This window comes from Hemitrygon akajei, chromosome 6 (assembly GCF_048418815.1).
Source record: "Hemitrygon akajei chromosome 6, sHemAka1.3, whole genome shotgun sequence".
Classification (NCBI taxonomy): domain Eukaryota; kingdom Metazoa; phylum Chordata; class Chondrichthyes; order Myliobatiformes; family Dasyatidae; genus Hemitrygon; species Hemitrygon akajei.
The window spans coordinates 127,701,579-127,724,453 of NC_133129.1; the positions used below are offsets into that span (position 1 = coordinate 127,701,579).

A 22,875-nucleotide genomic window follows, 5' to 3' on the forward strand; every position below is an offset into this window, starting at 1 on the left:
GGCCTACCTGGGGGAAGCAACAGTGGCTGTGCCTCTGGCACAGAGTCTGGTCCTGTGGCCTCAGAAGGGTAGGGAAAGGAAGAGGATGGCAGCAGTGATAGGGGACTCTATAGTTAGGGGGTCAGACAGGCGATTCTGTGGATGTGGGAAAGAAGCACGGATGATAGTTTGCCTCCCAGTTTCCAGGGTCCAGGATGTTTCTGATCACATCCAAGATATCTTGAAGTGAGAAGTAGAACAACCAGAGGTTGTGGTACATATTGGTACCAAGGACATAGGCAGGAAAAGGGAGGAGATCCTGAAAGCAGACTACAGGGAGTTAGGAAGGAAGTTGAGAAGCAGGACCACAAACGTAACCACCTCGGGATTACTGCCTGTGCTATGCAACAGTGATTAAAGAAACAGAGTGAAGTGGAGGATAAATGCATGGCTGAGGGATTAGAGCAGGGTGCAGGGATTCAGATTTCTTGATCACTCAGACCTCTTTTAGGGCAGGAGTAAGCTGTACGAAAAGGACAGGTTGCACTTGAATCCCAGGGGGACAAATATCCTGGCGGGGAGGTTTACTAAGGCTACTGGGGAGAGCTTAAACTAGGATTGCTGGGGAGGTGGGAACCAAACTGAAGAAATGGAGGAAGAGACGGTTGGCTCACAAATAGAGAAAGCTTGGAGACAGTGCGAGAGGAAGGATAGGCAGGTGATAGAGAAGGGATGCACTCAGGCTGATGATTTGAGCTATGTCTATTTTAATGCAAGGAGTATTATGAACAAAGCAGATGAGCTTAGGGCATGGATCAGTACTTAGAGAAATGATGTTGTGGCCATTACAGAGACTTGGGTGGCTCTGGGGCAGGAATAGTTACTTGAAGTGCCAGGCTTTAAATGTTTCAGAAAGGATAGGGAGGAAGCAAAAGAGGTGGGGGCGTGGCATTGTTGATCAGAGGTAGTGTCATGGCCATAGAAAAAGAGAAAGAAATGGAGTGATTGTCTATGGAGGTTCTGTGGGTGGAAGTTAGGAACAGGAAGGAGTCAATAACTCCTAAGTGTTTTTTATAGACCACCCAATAGTAACAGCGGCATCGAGGAGTAGATAGGGAGGCAGTTTCTGGAATGGTGTAATAATAACAGTGTTGTCGTGGTGGGAGATTTTAATTTCCCAGATATCGAGTGTCATCTCCCTGGAGCGAGGGGTTCAGATGGGGTGGAGTTTGTTAGGTATGATCAGGAAGGTTTCTTGACACAATATGTAGATAAGCCTACAAGAGGAGAGGCTGTACTTGATCTGGTATTGGGAAATGAACCTGCTCAGGTGTCAGATCTTTCAGTGGGAGAGCCTTTTGGAGACAGTGATCACAATTCTATCTCCTTTACCATGGCATTGGAGAGGGATAGGAACAGACAAGTCAGGGAAACTTTTAATTGAAGTAAGGGGAAATATGAGGCTATCAGGCAGGAACTTGGAAGTATAAATTGGAAACAGATGTTCTCAGGGAAATGTATGGAAGAAATGTAGCAAATGTTGAGGGGATATTTGCCTGGAGTTCTGCATAGGTACATTCCAACGAGACAGGGAAAAGACGGTAGCGTACAGGAACCATGTTGTACAAAGGCTGTCATAAATCTAGTCAAGAAGAAAAGAAGAGCTTATGAAAGGTTCAAAAAGCTAGTTAATGATATGAATCTAGAAGAAGCTCAAGAAAGAAATTAGGAGAGCCAGAAGGCACCATGAGAAGGCCTTGGCAGACAGGATTAAGGAAACTCCAAGGCATTCTACAAGTATGTTAAAAGCAAGAGAGAATAGGAGCAATCAAATGTGACAGAGGAAAAGAGTGTATGGAACTGGAGGAGATAGCAGAGGTACTTAATGAGTAATTTGCTTCAGTATTCACTACGAAAAAGGATCTTGGCAAGGGATGACTTGCAGCAGACTGAAAAGCTTGAGCATGTAGATATTAAGAAAGAGGAAGTGCTGGAGGTTTTGGAAAGCATCAAGTTGGATAAGTCACCGGGACCAGACAAGATGTACCCCAGGCTACTGTGGGAGGCGAGGGAAGCGATTGCTGAGCCTCTGGTGATGATCTTTGCATCATCAATGGGGATGGGAGATGTTCCAGAGGATTGGAGGTTTGCAGATGTTGTTCCATTATTCAAGAAAGGGAGTAGGGATAGCCCAGGAAATTATAGACCAGTGAGTCTTACCTCAGTGGTTGGTAAGTTGATGGAGAAGATCCTGAGGGGCAGGATTTATGAACATTTGGAGAGGCATAATATGATTAGGAATAGTCAGCATGGCTTTGTGAAAGGCAGGTCATGTCTTACAAGCCTGATTGAAATTTTTTAGGATGTGACTAAACACATTGATGATAGTAGATCAGAAGATGTAGTGTATATAGATTTCAGCAAGGCATATTGAGAAAGTAAGGAGGCATGGGATACAAGGGGAAACTGCTTTGTGGATCCAGAACTGTCTTGCCCACAGAAAGCAAAGAGTGGTTGTAGATGAGCCAAGATGGCGGTGTGACACAGCTTACAGCGGCCACTCTGGAGTTGATATCTGTTGTTTGTTAAGCGGGGTGCCGTGCACAATCCTAATCTGATGAAAAACGGACGTGGGAGCACAGAGGAACATCTGGAAATCTCCAGGAAGGCCCTCTTCGTTGCTGCTGCTGCTGTGAGGTCTGGGTCTCTGCTGAGAAGGACCCAGTCCTTGGAGTCGCGTTGCCAATGGCCATTGGCAGGGGCATCTTAATACGTTCGGCAGAGGATGGTGCTCGGAGAAGCTGTGCCGGAGGAGATGGTCGGAGGCTCGGGGGTTCAACGGACTCGGAGTCCACTGTGGTCAGGTCGCTTTAGGTGTGTGCTGTGTCTGCGAGGCTGGGTTCGACAGAGCTTTCATTGTATGCTGTGTCTGCGAGGCTGGGTTCGACGGAGCTTTCATTATGTGCTGCGTCTGCGAGGCTGAGTCGGGTGGCACCCTGGAATTCCATAGCGGGGGTATTTCCTTCTGCCGCCGGCGTGGGATGACGAGTCTGTCGGGAACCTGGGGACTTGTGGAAACTGTGTGGTGGTTTCTTTTGAACTTATAGTCTTTTAACATCTTTGGACTATTTTTACTGTGCCCATGGTCTGTTTTTTTTTAAATCAATTACGCTATTGTTTGCACTGTTGTAACTATATGTTGTAACTATGTGGTTTTGTGCAGGTCTTGTAGCTTTAGTTTTTGGTCTTGTTTTGTCTGGTGGATTTGGAGCTCCTTTCCGGGGAACGTGCTAAGACGGTAGCGCAATATTAATACGCAGCAGCCTCTCCGGACTCTGGATTGGGGATTGCCAAACGTTATGTGGATTTTCTGGTGTAGTCTGTTTTGTCATGTGCTTTTGTGATATCATTCTGGAGGAACATTGTCTCATTTTTTAACAGCATCGCATTTGTGGTTTCTAAATGACAATAAACTGAATCTGAATCTGAGATGGGTCATATTCTGCATGGAGGTCGGTCACCAGTGGTGTGCCTCAGGGATCTGTTCTGGGACTCCTGCTATGCATGATTTTTTATAAATGATCTGGATGAAGAAGTGGAGGGATGGGTTAGTAGATTTGATAATGACACAAAGGTTGGAGGTGTTGTGGATAGTGTGGAGGACTGTCAGAGGTTACAGCGGGACATTGATAGGATGCAAAAATGGGCTGAGAAGTGGCAGGTGGAGTTCAACCCAGATTAGTGTGAGGTGGTTCATTCTGGTAGGTCGAATATGATGACAGAATACAGTATAGTATTAACGGTAAGACTCTTGACAGTCTGGAGGATCAGAGGGATCTTGGGGTCTGAGTCCATAGGACACTCAAAGCTGCTGTGCAGGTTGACTCTGTGGTTAAGAAAGCATACAGTACATTGGCCTTCATCAATCAAGTTTAGGAGCCGAGAGGTAATGTTGCAGCTATATAGGACCCTGGTCAGACCCCACTTGGAGTACTGTGCTCAGTTCTGGTCACCTCACTACAGGAAGCATGTGGAAACCATAGAAAGGGTGCAGAGGAGATTTACAAGGGTGTTGCCTGGATTGGGGAGCCTGCCTTATGAGAATAGGTTGAGTGAACTCGGCCTCTTTTCCTTGGAGCGAAGGAGGATGAGAGGTGACCTGATAGAGGTGTATAAGATGATGAGAGGCATTGATTGTGTGGATAGTCAGAGGCTTTTTCAAGGGCTGAAATGGCTAGCATGAGAGGGCACAGTTTTAAGGTGCTTAGAAGTAGGTACAGAAGAGATATCAGGGGTAAGTTTTTTGTGTAGAGTGGTGAGTGAGTGGAATGGGCTGCCGGCGATGGTGGTGGAGGCGGATACAATAGGGTCTTTTAAGGGACTCTTGGACAGATATATAGAGCTCAGAAAAATAGAGGGCTATGGGAAAAGCATAGGTAATTTCTAAGTTGGGGACATGTTCGGCACAACTTTCTGGGCTGAAGGGCCTGTATTGTGCTGTAGGTTTTCTATGTTCCTATGTTTTTCTCTGGACAAAACCCCCCATAATGGGGCGTGGGGGAGGGGGATGGAAAACATTTCTGTTCCTTGTCCCCTCTTCGAACTTGTTTCACTAGTTCACATTCCAATTTTTTTTATCCCAACTTCTTAGTAAGCACTATCATTCCTTGACCATTGTTTCCAGGGTCTAACCTTGCCCTCCCCTCCATTTTCTCATTTTTCATCACCTCTTCACAGCTATTCCCTATACCCTTGGTTTCATGCCTGTTTGAGCTCTGCTCCTGACGTCAGAAGAGAAAATTGTCACCTCTGTGTGATATTCCTGTTGCTTATTGGCAATGGGTGCTTTCCCAGTTACTTCTGGAAGCCGTTATCCAAAGGAAACTTCGCTATTTTGGACACATCTCAAGAACTGATGACACACTGGAACACACTGTGCTTGAAGGCAGAGTAGAAGGAAGCCGCACCCAAGGCAGACAGAGGACAACCTAGATCGACAACATCAGGAAGTGGACCAGCCTCCCCGCCAGAGATGCAAGAGGTTTGACCGCCAACAGATCGCAGTGGAAGAAAGTAGTTGCCGAGGCTCTGGCAGAGTATGGCACATGATGACAATGACATTAACATTAACAGCAGGAGTTATTTTGATGAATAAAGAAGCTCATCTATATGAACTGGTCATTAATAGATATGCAGGGCCTTGGCTCTCAATGCCTCTATTATCCACCTGAATGAGATTTTTCTCTTTTTTCCCCCAACCCTTGATAGAGTATTCAATATAACTAGCCCTCTTCTGCTGATTGTTCTTTCAATGTCTTTAAATTTGAGGAATAGTTTACATCAATTAAACCTCTCGATAATTTTGATTGCTTCTATCCAAACTTTTTTTCATTTGTGATAATGAAACTCTGTTTGTTTCATTACCTTTTGTAACAAAAACTCCTTAGCCATTTTAACACCTGTGGAATTTGATGCCACAGGCGGCTGTAGAGACCAGTCTTTACATATATTTAAGACAGAGATTGATAGATTCTTGCCTGGTCAGGGCATGAAGGGATACATGGTGAAGGCAGGAGATTGGGGAAATGGATCAGCCATGATGAAATGTTAGAGCAGACTTGATGGGCCAAATGGCCTAACTCTGCTCCTATATCTTATAGTCTTATTATCTTTAGTGAGTACCTTCATCAATGTTTTTTAAAGTTTCAAAATGTACTTAATGATGTAGGGTTTTGACCCAAAACATCAATGATTCCTTTCCCCTTGTAGATGCAGCTCGACTCACTGAGTTCCTTCAGCTTGTTTGTTGCTCCAGATTCCAGTTGCTTTCAGTCTCTTTGTCTCTATAATAATAAAAGAGGCAGCCCCTGGATTATAGTTGCTTGGGTAGTGGAAATTCACCCTTACAAGATTCAAAATCACAACAAAAAGAATCTGGGATATGGAAAACAAGATCACTCTTACAAAATGTCTGAGGAGAGGATAGTAAATAATGTATATTTTTTTCAGCCTGTATTTCACAACAAATGTTCAGGTAATGGGGCTTCACATTGTAGATAATCAGAATTATTGGTTGTTTTCTAGGAACATAACCACTCCCCCCCCCCCACATAATACAGAGGCCACTTTAGAACAAATACAAAATATCGTCTGCATTAACTCCTGGAGCTTGATTTCCCTGAGAAAATGAGATGGCCAAGTCTGACTGTTCTAATTGAGAACGAAGTGCGTTGCCTCTACACCTGTTTGTAGTGTTATTTGCATCCCAGGTTCATTCGGTGGAACTGGAGCCACATTTTCAAAAGGTGGATTGAAAAAATGTAATAACCCACTGGCCCTTGACTGTCTGAGCACCACAGAAAGTGACTGCAAAGTCAAACAAAAAGGATGCAAATTTATTTCTCCTGGCAATGCCACACCTGTGCAATTTACAAGAAAGGCACAGCAAAATGCAAATCTTTGGGTACCTTTCCTTTTTGCATCTCATGTGCATAGATCCAAGATACAATGATTGCATTTATAAAGTTACAGATCTTGTGTCCAGCATTGCCTGTACTTTCGTGACAGGCCAGGTGTATATCAGCAGGAGCACACCTGAGCCTTCCTGTTGAGCATGTTTGTGCATGAGTGTTAGTTGATGTGTTTGCATCATGTATAAGCTCACATTAATTTGAGCAACACACAAATTATTCAGCAGTAATTTGAAATGATAACATCCTTGCCATCCATAGGGCTTATTTACTGTCCATTTTGCTGCCGGCATTTAGGGCAGCAATGAAGATCCTCCATCTCTGGCGGTGTTCACTTCCTTCATCGTGTCAGTAGGTTCCTCTTGGTTTTCACTACTGTCAGTCATGCAAATCTGGGGCAAAGACGCAGGAATACCATCACACTCAGATGGAGGATTCTTCATTGCTGTGTCCGTAACAATTTTTTCAGATTTGGATTCAGTTTATTGTCATTTATAAACCACAAATACAATGCAGTTAAAGAATGAGACAACGTTCTCCGGAATGATATCACGACAAAGCACAAAACAGACCACACAAGAAAAACCACAGAATGTTTGGTAATCCCCAATCCAGAGTCCGGAGAGGCTGCTGAATATCGATATCGCGCTACCGTCTTAGCACGTTCCCCAGAAAGGAACTACAAACCCATCAGACAAAACTAAAGCTACAAGACCTACACAAAACCAAATACTTACTTATAGTTATAGTTAACATATAGTTTCAACAGTGCAGACAATACCATAATTTATAAAAGACTAACTGACAAAGACCACATAATTATAACACATAGTTTCAACAGTGCAAAGCAATACCGTAATCTGATAAAAAGCAGTCCATGGCACGGTTTAAAAGAAAGTCTCAAAGTCCCGACAGCCCATCATCTCACACAGACGGTAGAAGGAAGAAAAACTCTTCCTGCCATGAACCTCCAGCGCTGCAGCTAGCCGATGCAGCACTTTGGGAGCTCCGACCACAGCCATCTCCGAGTCCGTCCGAAAACTTCGAGCCTCCGACCAGCCCTCTGACACCGAGCACCATCTCTGCCAAGCAACAGGCAAAGCCAAGGATTCGGGGCCTTCCTCCCGGAGATTTTTCTGATCGCACAGTAGCAGCAGCAGCGAAACAGGCAGGTGTTCCTCCGTGCTTCACACGTCCGTCTCCATCAAATCAGGATTGTACACGGGCCCCTACTTACAGATAACAGATATTCATTCCTGGAGTGGCCACTGCACGCTGCGTCACGTCGCCATCTTTTTTAAAACCATCTTGGGTTGTTTGCCCTGAGCTGAACTCCCCCCGCACCTGGAGGACTGGTGAACCACTCTTAGTCTGGCCTTACCCTTTGACCTGTTTGGCATGGGTGATGCTATCGAGAGCCAAAGCATAAAGCCCTGACTCTCTCCGGGTCATTGAGGCACGCGATGCTCTGAATCACAACAAGGTTGTGGCCCTCTTGAGGATACATGGTGTTACTGCAGTTTAAATGATTAACCCATTAATCGTGAGTTGAATTTGAGTGATCCTACATTAGGGGCAAACGTGTTGCTGCAAAATGGGTTCAAGAGAACATAACTTAACGGCTCGCTAATCTTCCCTTGTCACTCACCAAAGCCAACATGCTCCCACTGTTGTTTAGCCACAAAGCAGTGTCGCTCTTAAGGAATATTCATCATTGCTATATCCAGCCAGAAAGCCCCTCCATCCTAACAAACTGCAAGTGATCAGGATGTGAGCCCTTGAGCTTCTTTTAATACTGTGCTTATGTATGGATTTGGTGTGAATCTTTAGATTCCTAGCTTAAGGTCATCACAAAAAGGGCATTTATCAAAAGGGATGGGTGTGTAGTGTTTTAAAAATAAGAGGTGGAAACAAGTTACCCACAAGTAGATACATGAATTTGACATGAGTCAGTAATGTAAGTAGCCCCGTATGTTTCATTATCTAATTTTCTCCTGATTGCCTTGACTTACACACAGTGGGAAAAGTTCCTACAGCAACTGTGATTACATTAAGCAATAACACATCACTCCACATTTCTTTTTGATTTATAATTATTTAAAGTGTTTTTTGGAGAATGAATGGGATTAAACATATAACAGGCCTGAAATAAGCCTCTGGGGTAAATAGCTTCCATATAATTTAGGCCCATGAGAAGAATAATTGGTATTTCAAAAAGCATAGATGTTTGTAGATCTTGAAATAAATGTAATACCAAAATAATATCAACTCTAGTAGCAGTGCTGAGAAGTCTGTTAGCTACCTTTCATAAATAAGTAGGATCCATAGGGCTTGACCCATCACTGGAGGATTTACTATTCAGGTCATGCTTGAAGATGTCCAGATGAAGAATCACACTCCAAAATTTTGAATTGTCCATTTCCCTCCACAGATGCTGCCTGATCAGATAAGTTCCTCCAGCTGTTTATGGCTCCAGATTTTAACATTCAAAGTCTTGCATTCTCAAAACCAAAACAGCTTTGTTCCAGTCTGAAAATGGAATACAATCTTAAATCCTTGCATTTAGTTTAGATCATTGTGTGGTTTACACACTCTGATCTAAACTCTCTGTTTTAAAATGACAACCTGAAGCAAGCCAATCCAGGCAGGAAGGTTAGTTTTGGAGTAGTTTTCTGAAGATGCTTGTTGTATTTGCAATGACTTATTTGTGTTTTTCTGTAGTGGTGAGAGTCAATGTCTGTACTCTGAAATGGAAGAAATAGAGGATACGGGACAGGAACAAACAATGAATAGATATAGTAGTCACAGTGCTGAAGAACCTATAAAGGATGAATCCCTCTGCAACAGCGGACAAATTGAGTTTCTTGGATTTGGAAAAAAGTATGGTAAGGTATGGAACAAAACCAAATGGATTAGAGATTCCTTGACAGCCCAGATTGGGATCTGTGGACTTGTTTTTCACTTCACTTGTTTGCATGATTCGTGCTGTTTTATTCTCTTGCATATCGGATGTTGGTCTTTTATTTTTATTTTTATTTATTTATTTTTCTTTAATTGGGTTCTTTTGGGTTTCTTGTTTTGTGGTTACCTGTGAGCAAACAAATCTCAAGGTTGTATAGTTTATAATTCTCTGATAATAAATGTACTTTGAACTTCGATCTTTTAAACCTATTCAGATCATTCCTCTTGGGTATGATTTTGTTATTTAATGTTAAAAGATTAATGGTTCTTCAGAAGAATACATGGAGGAATGTAACATGAAGGTCATATCTAAACTCAAATGCTTATAACTCACTTAGCTTCCCAATGCATCATGGATTTTTTAGTGGATGGTTTGAGATAAGAAGATATCCCGTGGCCATTTACCACCTGCTTCCCATGTCAATCTTGTCTCTGTACTGGAAAAGAGACAATAAGATTAGTGTAGAAAATATTTCAATGAACATTGTGTTTGGTGTATCAACGCTGAGCAAATGAACTCGCCCTAATGAGTCTCTTGGTTTCAAATAGGTTCTTATATCTGAAAGATGGCCAATGCCAAGCTTAACTGGACCAGGAAAATTACATAGTCAGACATCACCACCTTCAGGATTACAGAACTGTGAGAAAGTTTCTATGTGAATGTGGATAATGATATTTAATAGCCTGGATGCTGTAATTGTCAAATTATTATCCAAGATGTTCTCACTTACCTTTTGGTTCTGGGAATTTTGAAATTGGTTTGAGCCTTCAGTAGACTAAGCCCAACCCATGGCATTCCATGTGCCATCTCCTCCTTTCCCCACAGAGTCTCTCCTTAATGACTGCCCCTTTGTTCAAGGCTGCAGAATATCAGCCTAAATGTCTACATGTCTTTGGGGTGTTTTCCTGCATTAAAGGCATTATATAAATATGTGAATTTTCTTTTCTTTCTAATTTGACTGTGGTGATGTTGTTGTGCTAATGATTTGATGTTTCACTATAGTTCGTGCAGGTATCCTGTAACACTTCCCCAGGTGCCATATTTGACTTGTTGACCCAAAAGTGGAACGTCCCAGTCCCAAACCTAGTGGTGTCGATTGTTGGAGGAGAAGATAATGTTCTGTTAAAATCATGGCTTCGGGATGCTATTCGGAAAGGTTTGGTGAAAGCTGCTCAAAGCACAGGTGAATTTACTCTCACCTTCTGAAAATGTGTCAAGGAAAAAGCTTTTTAATCAGAAAGCTTCTAGCCTCTCAATGAAAGAAAGTAGTCTAGGATATATTAGTTCTGGGCAAGATGTTAGACAAATAGCGTGTTGAAATGAGAGAATCTCTTGGTAATAGTGATCATACTATAATGAGGATTAATGCAGACATGAAAAGAGCCAAGTAAAAATAAAAGGTTTAACATAAAGTGATGTCCATAGTTTGAACAGGGGTCTGGTTGAGTTGAACAGAACAATTAAACAATGTCAGGCCTATAAAGCCAAGCAAAGACCTTCTAAATAAAACCCCAGGGTGGAAAATACTGTGAGAGCTCTGTAAATTACATAGAAAATAAAAACTAAAATTAGACTAAACATGTATTTTTTTTTTAGAAATCTTGGGTTCAATACTGAGAGTACAAGGGCTAATTGAAAGTTGGGTGCCACAAGAGCAAAGAAGAAGTCCGAGCAGAATAAAAGGGAATCCAAAAATTCATATAGCACTGCAGCACAAAGACAGGCCTTTTGGCCCATCTAATCTGTGCCAAACTGTTATTCTGCCTAATCCTATCAACCCTCACCTGGACCATAACCCTGCATTGCCCTCTCATCGGTATACTTACCCAAACTTCTCTTAAATGTTGCAGTCAACTTGAATCCACACTACATCTCATCCCACACTCCCACCATCCTCTGAGTGAAAAAGTTCCTCCTAGGTCCCTTAAGTATTTCACCTTTTACCCTTAACCTATGAACTCTAATTCTAGTCTCACCCAGCCTCAGTGGAAAAAGCCTGTTTGCATCTATCTATAGAAGAAAAGAAGCAAAAAAACCCTAAACTCTGAGTGGAGTCATTGGGACGCTGTTGTGACGAAGTTTTTTAACAGGGTTTCTTATTTTTACAAGGCTGAGTTGCTAGCTCGACGCTCAACCCAGTACAGATGGAAAGCGTGCAAGGGAGCCAGCTGGATTCAAACTCAGGAGCCTTCGTTCCGAAGTCCGGCACTAATGACACTACACCACCAGCCAGCTATCCTGTCTATACCCCACGTAATTTTGTATACCTCTTTCTCCTATGCTCCAGGGAGTAAAGACTTAATCTATTCAGCTCTTTCCCTATGACACAAGTCCTCAAATTTCAGCAGCATCATTGTAAATTTTCTTTGTAGTTTTTCAATCTTATTGATATCTTTCCTGCAGGTAGGTTTCCATAATACTCCAAATTTGGCCTCATAATGTCTTATACAACTTCAACATAGCATTCCATTTCCTGTATTCTGTGCCCTGAGTTATTAATGCCTTTCTTTACCTTTAAAACAAAATTACATCATGAGTAAAATTACTTCAATGAAATCATACTGCCCATGTTGGAAGTAACTTTGTGGAAGCAGAAAGAATAGCTGAGACACTGAATGAATATTTTGCAATGTCAGCTCAGAAGAAGTTTGCAGAGAAGAGATTGTAAAAAAGAGGAGGAATCAATAGGCAATACATAGATTGTTATCAGGTTACTCAGAATAGGATCCATCTTGGACAGCAGTGGAAAACTGACATGCTCTGATTATGTTAGATGCTCTGACCACAGTTCTTTCAATTCTCCTCAAATTCATAATGAAACCAGATGATAGAGGGTTAGAAGATGGGTTTAAAAATGGGTGGTGGAGTTGTGTAGACAATAATTGAAGTAGAGAATGCTGGAATTGCTCAACAGATCAAGCATCACTTGTCAGGCCTGTTGAGCATATCCAGATTTCTCTGTTTTTAATTCAAAATTCCAGTATCTGAAACCTTTTGATTTTTCAATACCACAGACCAATATAATAGACATTTTAGTCAGGGGTATTATTTAGTTCTCTTAGAACAGCATTAGTTTTACTTAATTAAACCAACTGAGCTGATTATGTTATTTAATCATAGATGGTACACTAGAAGTAGTACGGCAGGACTTCCAAAGTCACTTGATATAGTAGTTCATAACAGGCATATTCAGAAAACAAGTGAATGGTATTAAAGAGTGAACAGTAACATGAGTATGGCTAAGGGATAGAAGCCAGAGAAATATCTGGAATGTACTGGAAAGAAGGCTGCAGTGGGTTTTCTCCTGGGGATCAGCATTAATGATGTTGCTTATCTCATCAGAATCAAGGCCATTTATATTTAATTTCTGGAATTTAAGCCGACAATATAAAATTTGGCTGTATTATATAAAACATGACATTTTAATGATGTAACTTTTAGAAGGATGTAGACTAGCGAAATTCAGAGACTCATGGCAGGTAGAATTTAAAGCAGACGTAGCTGAAATCACTCTGCATGGAGAGGTGGCATAATCGATTCTGTAATTTCATCAGTGTACTCTGCTGAAGGAGAGGAAATTCACATGACGGCAGGCAGGTTGAGAAGACAAAATCAGAAAGTGCACAGGCAACCTTGTAAATCGGGAGGATTGAACCTCCAAACAAATAAGTCAGTGTAAACCATTGCAAATCCCAGGCTAGGCATCAGCCAGAGTATTGGAGACAGCTCTGGCTACTACACAAGGAAGGTGAAGACCTTCAGAGAGGACCTTCACTAAGATTATATCAGAAACTGAAATGGTGTAGAGCAACTGGGGAAACTAAGTTTGATTTCAGTAGTGCAAAAGCAAAAGTATTCAAAATTAATAGTTTTGATACAACTAGGAAAAAGAACCTCTTTTTCCTCTCTGTTAAGAGGAGGAAGTTCAAGATCACAGATTTCAAATAATGGGCAAAAGTGACATGAGAAATTTCTTCATACAGATATTTTCAGACCTGGAATTCTTCTACCCATAATTGTGATAGAATCTGATTATGTTACGACTTCCAAAGGGAAAATAGGTATGCTTAAAGAGGGCTAATATACAGCCCTACAGGGGTGAAATTAAACAAAAGGCAGCGCTGGCACAAAGGTCAAATGAGCTTTGAAACAATAAGATTTGGCGATTCTCTGCTTTGATTGGAATTCCACAGTGAAAAATCACATAAGTGAAGGGAGCGCAAGATTTATAATTGGTGGGGGGGGGGGGGGGGGTGGGATGAGGAGGAAATTGATTTTCAGGTTGTGAGCTAGTAGGTTCTTGTATAATGGAAATAATTGTACTGCTTGAAGTTTACATATAAATCTCTCCATTATTACTGTGTAGGAGCCTGGATAATTACAAGTGGTCTGCGGGCAGGAATCACCAAACTCATTGGAGAAGCAGTCCGTGATCATGCACTGGCTAGTACTTCCACCAAAATCAAAGTCTTTGCAATTGGAATCTCACCTTTAGGAATTATTTCTGGCCGGGAAGCCTTGAACAATGTTAAGGTCAGTAATGCAAATATGTAAACAATTTACTTCCCTTCATCCCCACCTCTTCAGTTTTTTTGGGAAAACATTTTCATTATGAGAAGTGGGTACAATATTCATGAATTTTCATTGACAGTTCTGTCATAAATCAGCAAAGCAGTTGTGATTAGGGCTCGGGAATAGATTCAGAACTATGCAAACCATGTCCAAGCCTATACTACCATGGTGTATAGGGTCTCCCATACCAAAGGTGAGTGATTGGAAGAAGCAACCCCCAGGCTGAGAAATTGCTCCAGGCCTTAGCTAAAGCTATGGAATGGAATGCCTTCTTTCTGCAAGGCTCGACTTAAAATGCACCTGAGACGTGGCTGATGGGCAGGCTGTAGTGTGGAGCATCCCCATAATGTATAACTACTGTCCTCTGTGCCCCATCCAGACATGACTGACATGAGCCAATGGGTTCATGTTGTTGTACAGAAGCTAAGGTATGCCCAAGCCAGTCAGACCTCAGTTGTGTGCATTTTGGCACTATCATTGCTAGAAGGACTCAGTAAAATCCCACCACTAGTTTTCAGATTTTCCAATGAGTGTTCAGGGCCAATGTTAACACTTGTCCTTACACAGATACATTTACAATTCAGAAGTACCTGATACTGGATTAGGAAATAAACATTTCCTCCAAACAAGTGCAAAGTAATAAATTGGAAAAGAATGTTAGAATGTTCTCTGAACTCGGCCATTGAGTGACATCATACAGGATCTCCCACATGAGCTGCTGGAAGCAAAGCAGATAAGTAGAGCCAGAAGTTATTCTCTCTTCATCCAAATTACGTTTTTATTGTTGTTTCTTCAGAACACAGAGAATGGGAACATCTCCTCTTCCACAGATGAGCTTTGGACCGTGGTTCAAAGTAATCTAGAAACAAAATTGTAATAGATATGTCTACAGGGGAAGGGAAGAAAATCTTTTTCAGCTAATTAGGAAATTGACAAATAAACTACAGCCAGATTGAACCTCTAAAACGGTATAAGAAACACAGTATTTAAATTTGTGCATGATAAAAGCACAACAAACATTATGAGTTTGTGTATGTTGGTTGAAGAATATAGATTGGCAAGGATACCCTGGAGCAAGGCAGGGGCGGGCGGGGCGTGTGTGTGTGTGTGTGTGTGTGTGTGTGTGTGTGTGTGTGTGTGTGTGTGTGTGTGTGTGTGTGTGTGTGTGTGTGTGTGTGTGTGTGTGTGTGTGTGTGTGTGTGTGTGTGTGTGTGTGTGTGTGTGTGTGTGTGTGTGTGTGTGTGTTGCCTTTGGGTCTGAAGATTAGCAACTGAGACATGATGCTTGGAAGGTCCATCTATAGCAGGCAAAGGTTTGGTCTGTTTTTCTCTAGATATCCTTATAATTAGTTTTATTAACCTTTAATTAGAAGCACCGGCCAGCAGTCTACACAATTGACGAGACAGCACAAGGTACCCTCTTTCCTTTGGACAACAATCACTCTCACTTCATACTGGTAGATGAAAAGCTTCCCAACGGCACCACAGAGCTTTGGCTGAAACTGCTGAAGCATATTTCTGAACAGCGGACTGGCTATGCAGGTAAGCACGAGGAAGCGGGGCAGTGTAGCATCTCCGTCATGACAAGGTGTTGATGAATAGATGGTGAGTGAAAATGTAATGTCAGGAGGAAACTTCACAAGCAGGGCTGTGTGAACACAGGTGCATGTCCTACCTGGGGCCCCACAAGTTCTCCCTGGATGCTGTGCTTTTCTGCCCACGTTCCAGATACACACAGGATAGTGGGTTAATTGAATACTATAAATTGTCCCTAGCATAACTGGGTGGGAGGAGAGTCAAGGGTAGTTGATGGGCAAACATTGTGCAGGGAGAAAAGAGGGGAGGGGGGACTGGGATTAATGGGATTGCTTTGAGAGCTGCTGTGGACTCTGTGTTTGGAATAGGTAACTCCTATATCATAAGGATATGCAAGAACTGAGGTGCACCCTTATTTAATTAAATGACACAGATCTGCCATCTGTTGTCTTGATTTACTATGTGCTTTCGTACACCAGATGGAGAGATTTCAGAATAACGTGCTTTCATGCTCTTGCATTTAAAAGAGATAATTTTTCATTTCCTGTTGCAGCATGAAATTGATTCTCTGTATATCTGCTGCACATTTTAGGAACCATGTTATTTTTCATGTAGAACTCCTGTCTCGGTGAGGAGGTTGTGGGACCAGTCTAACTTTGGTCTTGAGAACACAGTCTGTGTTGCCACTCCTGTGAGTACTGAGAGAGTACAGCTTCATGTGCTGGAAGACCAGTAGTTTTCAAGCAGATCAGGGGGTATTTTCCATAAACACAAGAGATCCTGTAGATGCTGGAAATCCAGAGCAGCACACACACAATACTGGCGGAATTCAGCAGGTCAGGCAACATCTATGGAAATGAATGAGCAGTTGGCCTTTTTTGGGCTGAGGCCCTTCGCCAGGATGGAAAGGAGCGGAGAGGAGTGAGGATCAAGGGGGAAAGGGAAGGTGATAGGCAAGTGAAAAGAATAGGTAGGAGGCCAGAGTGAAGAAACAAAGAAGAGGAAAGGGGAAGGGGAGAAAATTACTGGAAGATGAAGAAATTGATGTTCATGCCATCAGGTTGGAGGCTACCCAGACAGAATGTGAGGTGATGCTCCTCCAACTTGAGATTGCCCTCATTGTGGCAGAAGAGGACCACCATGTAGGAACAGGCATAGGATAGGAACTGAAATGGTTGACCACTGGGAAATCCTGCTTTTTGTGGATGGAGCTGAGGTGCTCAACAAAGTGACAAAGAGTGTATTTTACGCCAAGATGACAGCAGTGGATGTTTGTCTCAATGCATGACCCTGGTGCTATAAGGAATGGTCTTGTAAGGCAGGTTTTAGTCTTCAGATAGAAAGCTGAATATCTCACTCTGGTGTATGAAAAGTATTCCTATATCAAGTTCAACTCATCAATGTGACAAGCTGAATAGCATTCTGTTTCCTCTTCCAGCCATACTGGTGGTCTCTCCCTATCAATCTGGTGGGAGGCACAAAGTGCCTCTCGTCCATTAGGCAGTCATTTAAAATATACCAAATTGCCTTTTAGTAGACTCTTTTATCAAGGGGAGGAGAAATTTGTCAATATTCTTGTTTCTTTTATACAGACACTATCTTCATTATGAAAGGAATATACTAAATATTATCAACAGACCTTTCAATTGTTTCACAACCCTCTAAAAAGCCAAATAACCAAATGTTTCACCAACCATTCAATGGAATTGAGCAGATAGTATTACGTGAAGATCACTATATCTTAAATCATCCTTTAGAACTCTAAGTGATGTGTTTGGAGACATAACTTTCAAGTTTGCAGTGTGCTTTAATTCAGTTTTCTGCTCTTTTGAAGGTACAGGCAGCATTGAAATTCCTGTGCTTTGTGTTCTAGTACATGGTCGTCCAGAAATGTTGCAGGTAACATCTTTCTTTCTTGTTAGCTCAACGTTATTGCACCAACCCAGTTTTCAGAAATTATTTAGATGGATAATAGAGTTAATAGGCATGTATTAAGAGACAGTTGTTATGGGAGAGAAATGTGGGGAAAATGGATTATTCTGAGAGCAGATGTAGACATAATTCAAATTTGTAAGGAAGTTAAGAAACATATTAAGTACAGAACTAATGTGGAAGACATGCAAAGTGAGCAGGCAAACGTGGATTAATTTTCAGTTATGTTGTTGGTGGTAAAAAACTTGGGCGGCTTCATAACAGAACAATAGGTAAAGAAGTATATTCAACAATTGCTCTTAACACGTCATTGATAAATGTGCTTGAATTTAAATTGCAGAAATTGTACCAGGGGGTGGAAAATTCTGTACCGTGGCTGATTCTGGCTGGATCAGGAGGCATAGCTGATATTATTGCTTCACTGATGAATGGACCTGTGGTACCTGAAATTGTAGAAGAACAGCTTCAAGAAAAATTCCCCAGAGAAACCTTCACCAAAGAGAAGATTCTCGAGTGGACTAAACTGGTAAAAGTGATCCACTGACTGGTGAACTAAGCATCGTTTAGTTCTTGACAAGCAATGCCACATGCCTTTTTTTGCCAGCTTTTCTTTGAATCATAATTAGGAACATGTTATCCTGTCAGTACCTTCAGCACAATGGAAATGTGCTTGTCTGTACCCAAACTCCGTTGTATCTGGCTTTGTTCCTTATCCCCTGCTTTGTGACAAGGATCTGTGTTTAGAAATTGATTGTCCTCATGTTAATGAGGCATCCTATTCAAGGGCTTGCTGCTGCAAGATTCTCTAATGCAAGAAGCCAAAACAGCTTGTTACTTCAAGGGCTTTTCTTTTGCTTTCTCCATTTAATTGCATTGATGTGTGTTTCTTCTCCTTTCTCTCTCTCTCATGTGCCCATCAAATTATCCCTGAGATGGCAGTGCCACTCATCTGTTTCTCCTTGTGACACTGATATTGTATCTGTTTAGAGAAGAAATTCCAATATTCCTTGTTGGATTTATCAGTCCAGCTCCCAGGGCATGCCCTTTTCTCACTGTTACCATCAGGTAGGAGATACAGAAGCCTTAAGGCACACACTCAGTGATTCAGGAACAGCTTCTTCCCTTCTGCATTCCAATTCCTAAACGGGCTTTGAAGCTTTGAACACTAACTAACTTTTTTAAATATACAGTATTTCTGTTTTTGCATATTTTTAAAAATAATCTAATAAATATACATAATTGATTTACTTGTTTATTTATTATTAGGTTTATTTTATTTATTATCATTACTTTTTTTTCTCTCCCTCTGCTAGATTACGTATTGCATTGAACTGCTGCTGCTAAGTTAACAAATTTCACATCACATGCCGGTGATAATAAACCTGATTCTGATTCTGTTTATACCCCCAGTTCTGGTCTCACCCAAAAAAAAGAAAATTCTTCTTCACATCTACTTGATCAAAATTCCTGTATAATCTTAAATTCCATCATACTCGCTATTTCTGAATTTCTACAGAATCTCAACTTGTTCAGTATTATTATTTGAAAAATAACTTCTCAGTTCTGGCGTCTTGGTAAATCTTATTTTAGAAACTTGTCCAGGCTGTCCATGTCCATTAGTAATGGAGAACTAGTCGTTACTCAAATGTAAACTTGTTACTCAAGTTCTCTACAAGCTTAACATTATTCCTCTGTATTTTCAATTCCAGTCCAGTGCTTACTTTGCTTATTTTATGCAATGGAGTTGACTATCTGTGGTGTTTTGCCATTGCTGATAATGTGTATATGTGTAAGTGAGAACCTAGTGTTTCTGCATTTCATTCATATACTGATTTCATTAGAGGCATATGGCCTGCTTATTCATTGCACCAAAATTTACCATCATGGATTATTATGGCTTAATGGTAAATATTCTACAAAAATATTATATGACCATAACATATAGGAGCAGAGTTAGGCCATTCAGCTCATCATGTTTGCTGCACCATTCAATCATAGCTGATTTATTATCCTTCACAACCCCATTCTCATTCCTTCTCCCTGTAACCTTAAGCGCCCTTACTAATCAAGAACTTATCAACCTCCGGTTTAAATATAACCAATGACTTAGCCTCTACAGCAATCTGTAGCAATGATTTCCACAGATTCACCACCCTCTGGTTAAAAAAATTCTTCCTCATCTCTGTTCTAAAGAGATGTTCTTTTTCTATTCTGAGGCTGTGCCCTCTGGTCCTAAATTCCCCCACTACAGAAATATCATTAAACATTCAAAGGTTCATTTATTATCAAAGTATACAGCTCTGAAATTCTTCTTCTCCAGATAGCCAGAAAGCCAAGGAAAGGACCTCAGCACAATCATCAACACCTCAAATTCTTCCTCCCAGCACAAAAATATCAAAAAACAATCAGAATGGACACATCAGCCCTGAAATCTCCCTTTTCTGCACACAAAAAAATGAGAAAGATCGAGCGAAAAGCACAGAATGCAATACAAACCATAAGGCTGAAAAGAAGTCTACAGTTGAAGTCCACATCTAACATGCAGAAAACCTGGGCAACACTCTCCCTGTCTGAGGCAGAGCAATCTCACCAGTGATAAAAATGATAGTCTCCCCTCTCCATATCAGAGTGATCTCACCATTGATAAAAAGGCAGTCTCCCCTCTCCAAATCAGAGCGATCTCACCATTGATAAAAAGGCAGTCTCCCCTCTCCAAATCAGAGTGATCTGACCATTGATAAAAAGGCAGTCTCCCCTCTCCATATCAGAGTGATCTCACCATTGATAAAAAGGCAGTCTCCCCTCTCCATATCAGAGTGATCTCACCATTGATAAAAAGGCAGTCTCCCCTCTCCATATCAGAGTGATCTCACCATTGATAAAAAGGCAGTCTCCCCTCTCCAAATCAGAGTGATTTCACCATTGATAAAAATGAGTCTCCCCTCTCCATATCAGAGTGATCTCACCATTGATAAAAATGAGTCTCCCCTCTCCATATCAGAGTGATCTCACCATTGATAAAAATGAGTCTCCCCTCTCCATATCAGAGTGATCTCACCATTGATAAAAAGGCAGTCTCCCCTCTCCATATCAGTGATCTCACCATTGATAAAAAGGCAGTCTCCCCTCTCCATATCAGAGTGATCTCACCATTGATAAAAATGAGTCTCCCCTCTCCATATCAGAGTGATCTCACCATTGATAAAAAGGCAGTCTCCCCTCTCCATATCAGAGTGATCTCACCATTGAAAAAATGGCAGTCTCCCCTCTCTATATCAGAGTGATCTCACCATTGATAAAAAGGCAGTCTCCCCTCACCATATCAGAGTGATCTCACCATTGATAAAAAGGCAGTCTCCCCTCACCATATCAGAGTGATCTCACCATGGATAAAAAGGCAGTCTCCCCTCTCTATATCAGAGTGATCTCACCATTGATAAAAATGAGTCTCCCCTCTCCATATCAGAGCAATCTCACCATTGATAAAAATGAGAGTCTTCTCTCTCCATATTAGTGATCTCACCATTGATAAAAATGAGAGTCTCCCCTCTCCATATCAGAGCAATCTCACCATTGATAAAAATGAGAGTCGTCTTTCTCCATATCAGAGCGATCTCACCATTGATAAAAATGAGTCTCCCCTCTCCATATCAGAGTGATCTGACCATTGATAAAAAGGCAGTCTCCCCTCTCCATATCAGAGTGATCTCACCAGTGATAAAAAGGCAGTCTTCTCTTTCCACTCTATGTAGGTCTTTCAATATTTGATAGGTTTCAATGAGATCCCCCCATTCTTCTAAACTCTCCTGATATGTTAACCCTTTCATTCCGAGGATCATTCTCGTGAACTGCCTCTGGACTCTCTCCAATGCCAGCACGTGCTTTCTTAGGTAAGGGAAACACATATGCTCACGATAGTCGAAGTGTGCTCTGACGAATGCTTTATGAAGCCTCAGTATTACATCCTTGCTTTTATATTCTAGTCCTCTTGAAATGAACGCTGACATTACATTTACTTTCTTTACGATCAACTCAACCTGCATGTTAACCTTTAGGGAATCCTGCAAGGAGATTCCCAGGTCCCTTTGCACCTCTGATTTTTGAATTTTTCTCCCATTCAGAAAATAGTTTGTACCTTAATTCTTCCTACCAAGTGCATGACCATACACTCCCCTTCACTGTATTCCATATGTCACTTCTTTGCCTTTTTCCTAATCTGTCTTAGTCCTTCTGCACACTTCCCTCTTCCTCAACCCTGCCTGCCCCTCCATCTGTCTTTGTATCCTCCACAAACTTAGCCATAAAGTAATCATTTTCGTCATCCAATTCATTGATGTACATATAATGTGAAAAGAAGTGGACAAGTACTGGCCCCTATAGAACACCACTAGTCACTAGCAGCCACCCAGAAAAAGGCCCCCTCTATTCCCAGTGTTATTGCCATTATTTTGATTACCTAGGCTATATTATGTATGTTCATGATCTCTTGTCTCCCCAAGCAGCTGCCAAAGCCATCACTTCATAAGCAACTGCATTCAACCCCTACCCTCTCCTAGTTATTTTACAGCCGGTCTGCTTTTCTGTTCTTCTGCTTGTCCCCTATCTCCATGCAGTCTGACTTGGATTAAGAGTGCACCACATGGTACCAAGAGATTTTTATTTTGAAGCCCAGATGTGTTACTTCCACTAGATTGACTCATTCATTTCTCTGTTCTTTCATAGATCATTCAAGCACAAACTCCTCTGTTATGCAAAGCTTTTCTATTTAGTATTCTATCTTAGTTAAGATTTCAGTATTTTTTCTGCCACTCACATTGAGCTAATAGGTCTATGGTTCCTTTGGTTTTTGTTCCTTTTCAATATAAAGGTTGAATTAACAGCCAGGCAGTCTTCTAACACTATTCCCTTTTCTAATGAATGTTTGTAATAAATTATAGTTCCACAGATATCTCTATCTTTGTAATTTGCATTTAAGCAATTCACCTGGGCCAAGGGTTTTATTCCTATGTATTTTGATTAGTTAATACATTAAGCTTCTCTTTTCTGTCATTTTTTTAATCTTCTAAAGCCATGCCTATCATTTTCTGATCATAATCTGGTGATATTATTATGTAAATCCCTTCATGAATTTATTAATATGCTGACTTGTTTAATTTTTGCGCGTGTTTCTCGATCATTTGTTTTATAGGATTTCTGTCCCACTAATCAAATTTTTGACTGCTGTATCAATATGGATTCTCTTCTGCTTTATTGTCTTTGTACTTAATATGCCTCTTGCTTTAATCTTAAATTTGTATTCCTATCTTTCTCATTTATCATACTGACTCTTCGATGGGATAAAACAAAAATTACAGATAAAAGCATGGTATTTAATTAGACTGTGGTTCGTTATATCTATAGAAGGCATACGATTTCTCCTGGACAT

General features: G+C 41.2%; 1 protein-coding gene across 2 annotated transcripts in view; it reads left to right on the plus strand.

Moving 5' to 3' along the window:
* Positions 1-22,875, plus strand: part of trpm5 (transient receptor potential cation channel, subfamily M, member 5) — a 108,533-nt gene that overhangs the window by 21,512 nt on the left and 64,146 nt on the right. For both annotated transcript variants that reach the window (XM_073049211.1, XM_073049210.1), the window contains 6 exons: positions 9,171-9,339; positions 10,414-10,594; positions 13,778-13,944; positions 15,353-15,524; positions 17,353-17,417; positions 17,791-17,976. In XM_073049211.1, the coding sequence (XP_072905312.1) occupies positions 9,171-9,339; positions 10,414-10,594; positions 13,778-13,944; positions 15,353-15,524; positions 17,353-17,417; positions 17,791-17,976 (940 nt within the window). The remainder of the gene's footprint in view (positions 1-9,170; positions 9,340-10,413; positions 10,595-13,777; positions 13,945-15,352; positions 15,525-17,352; positions 17,418-17,790; positions 17,977-22,875) is intronic.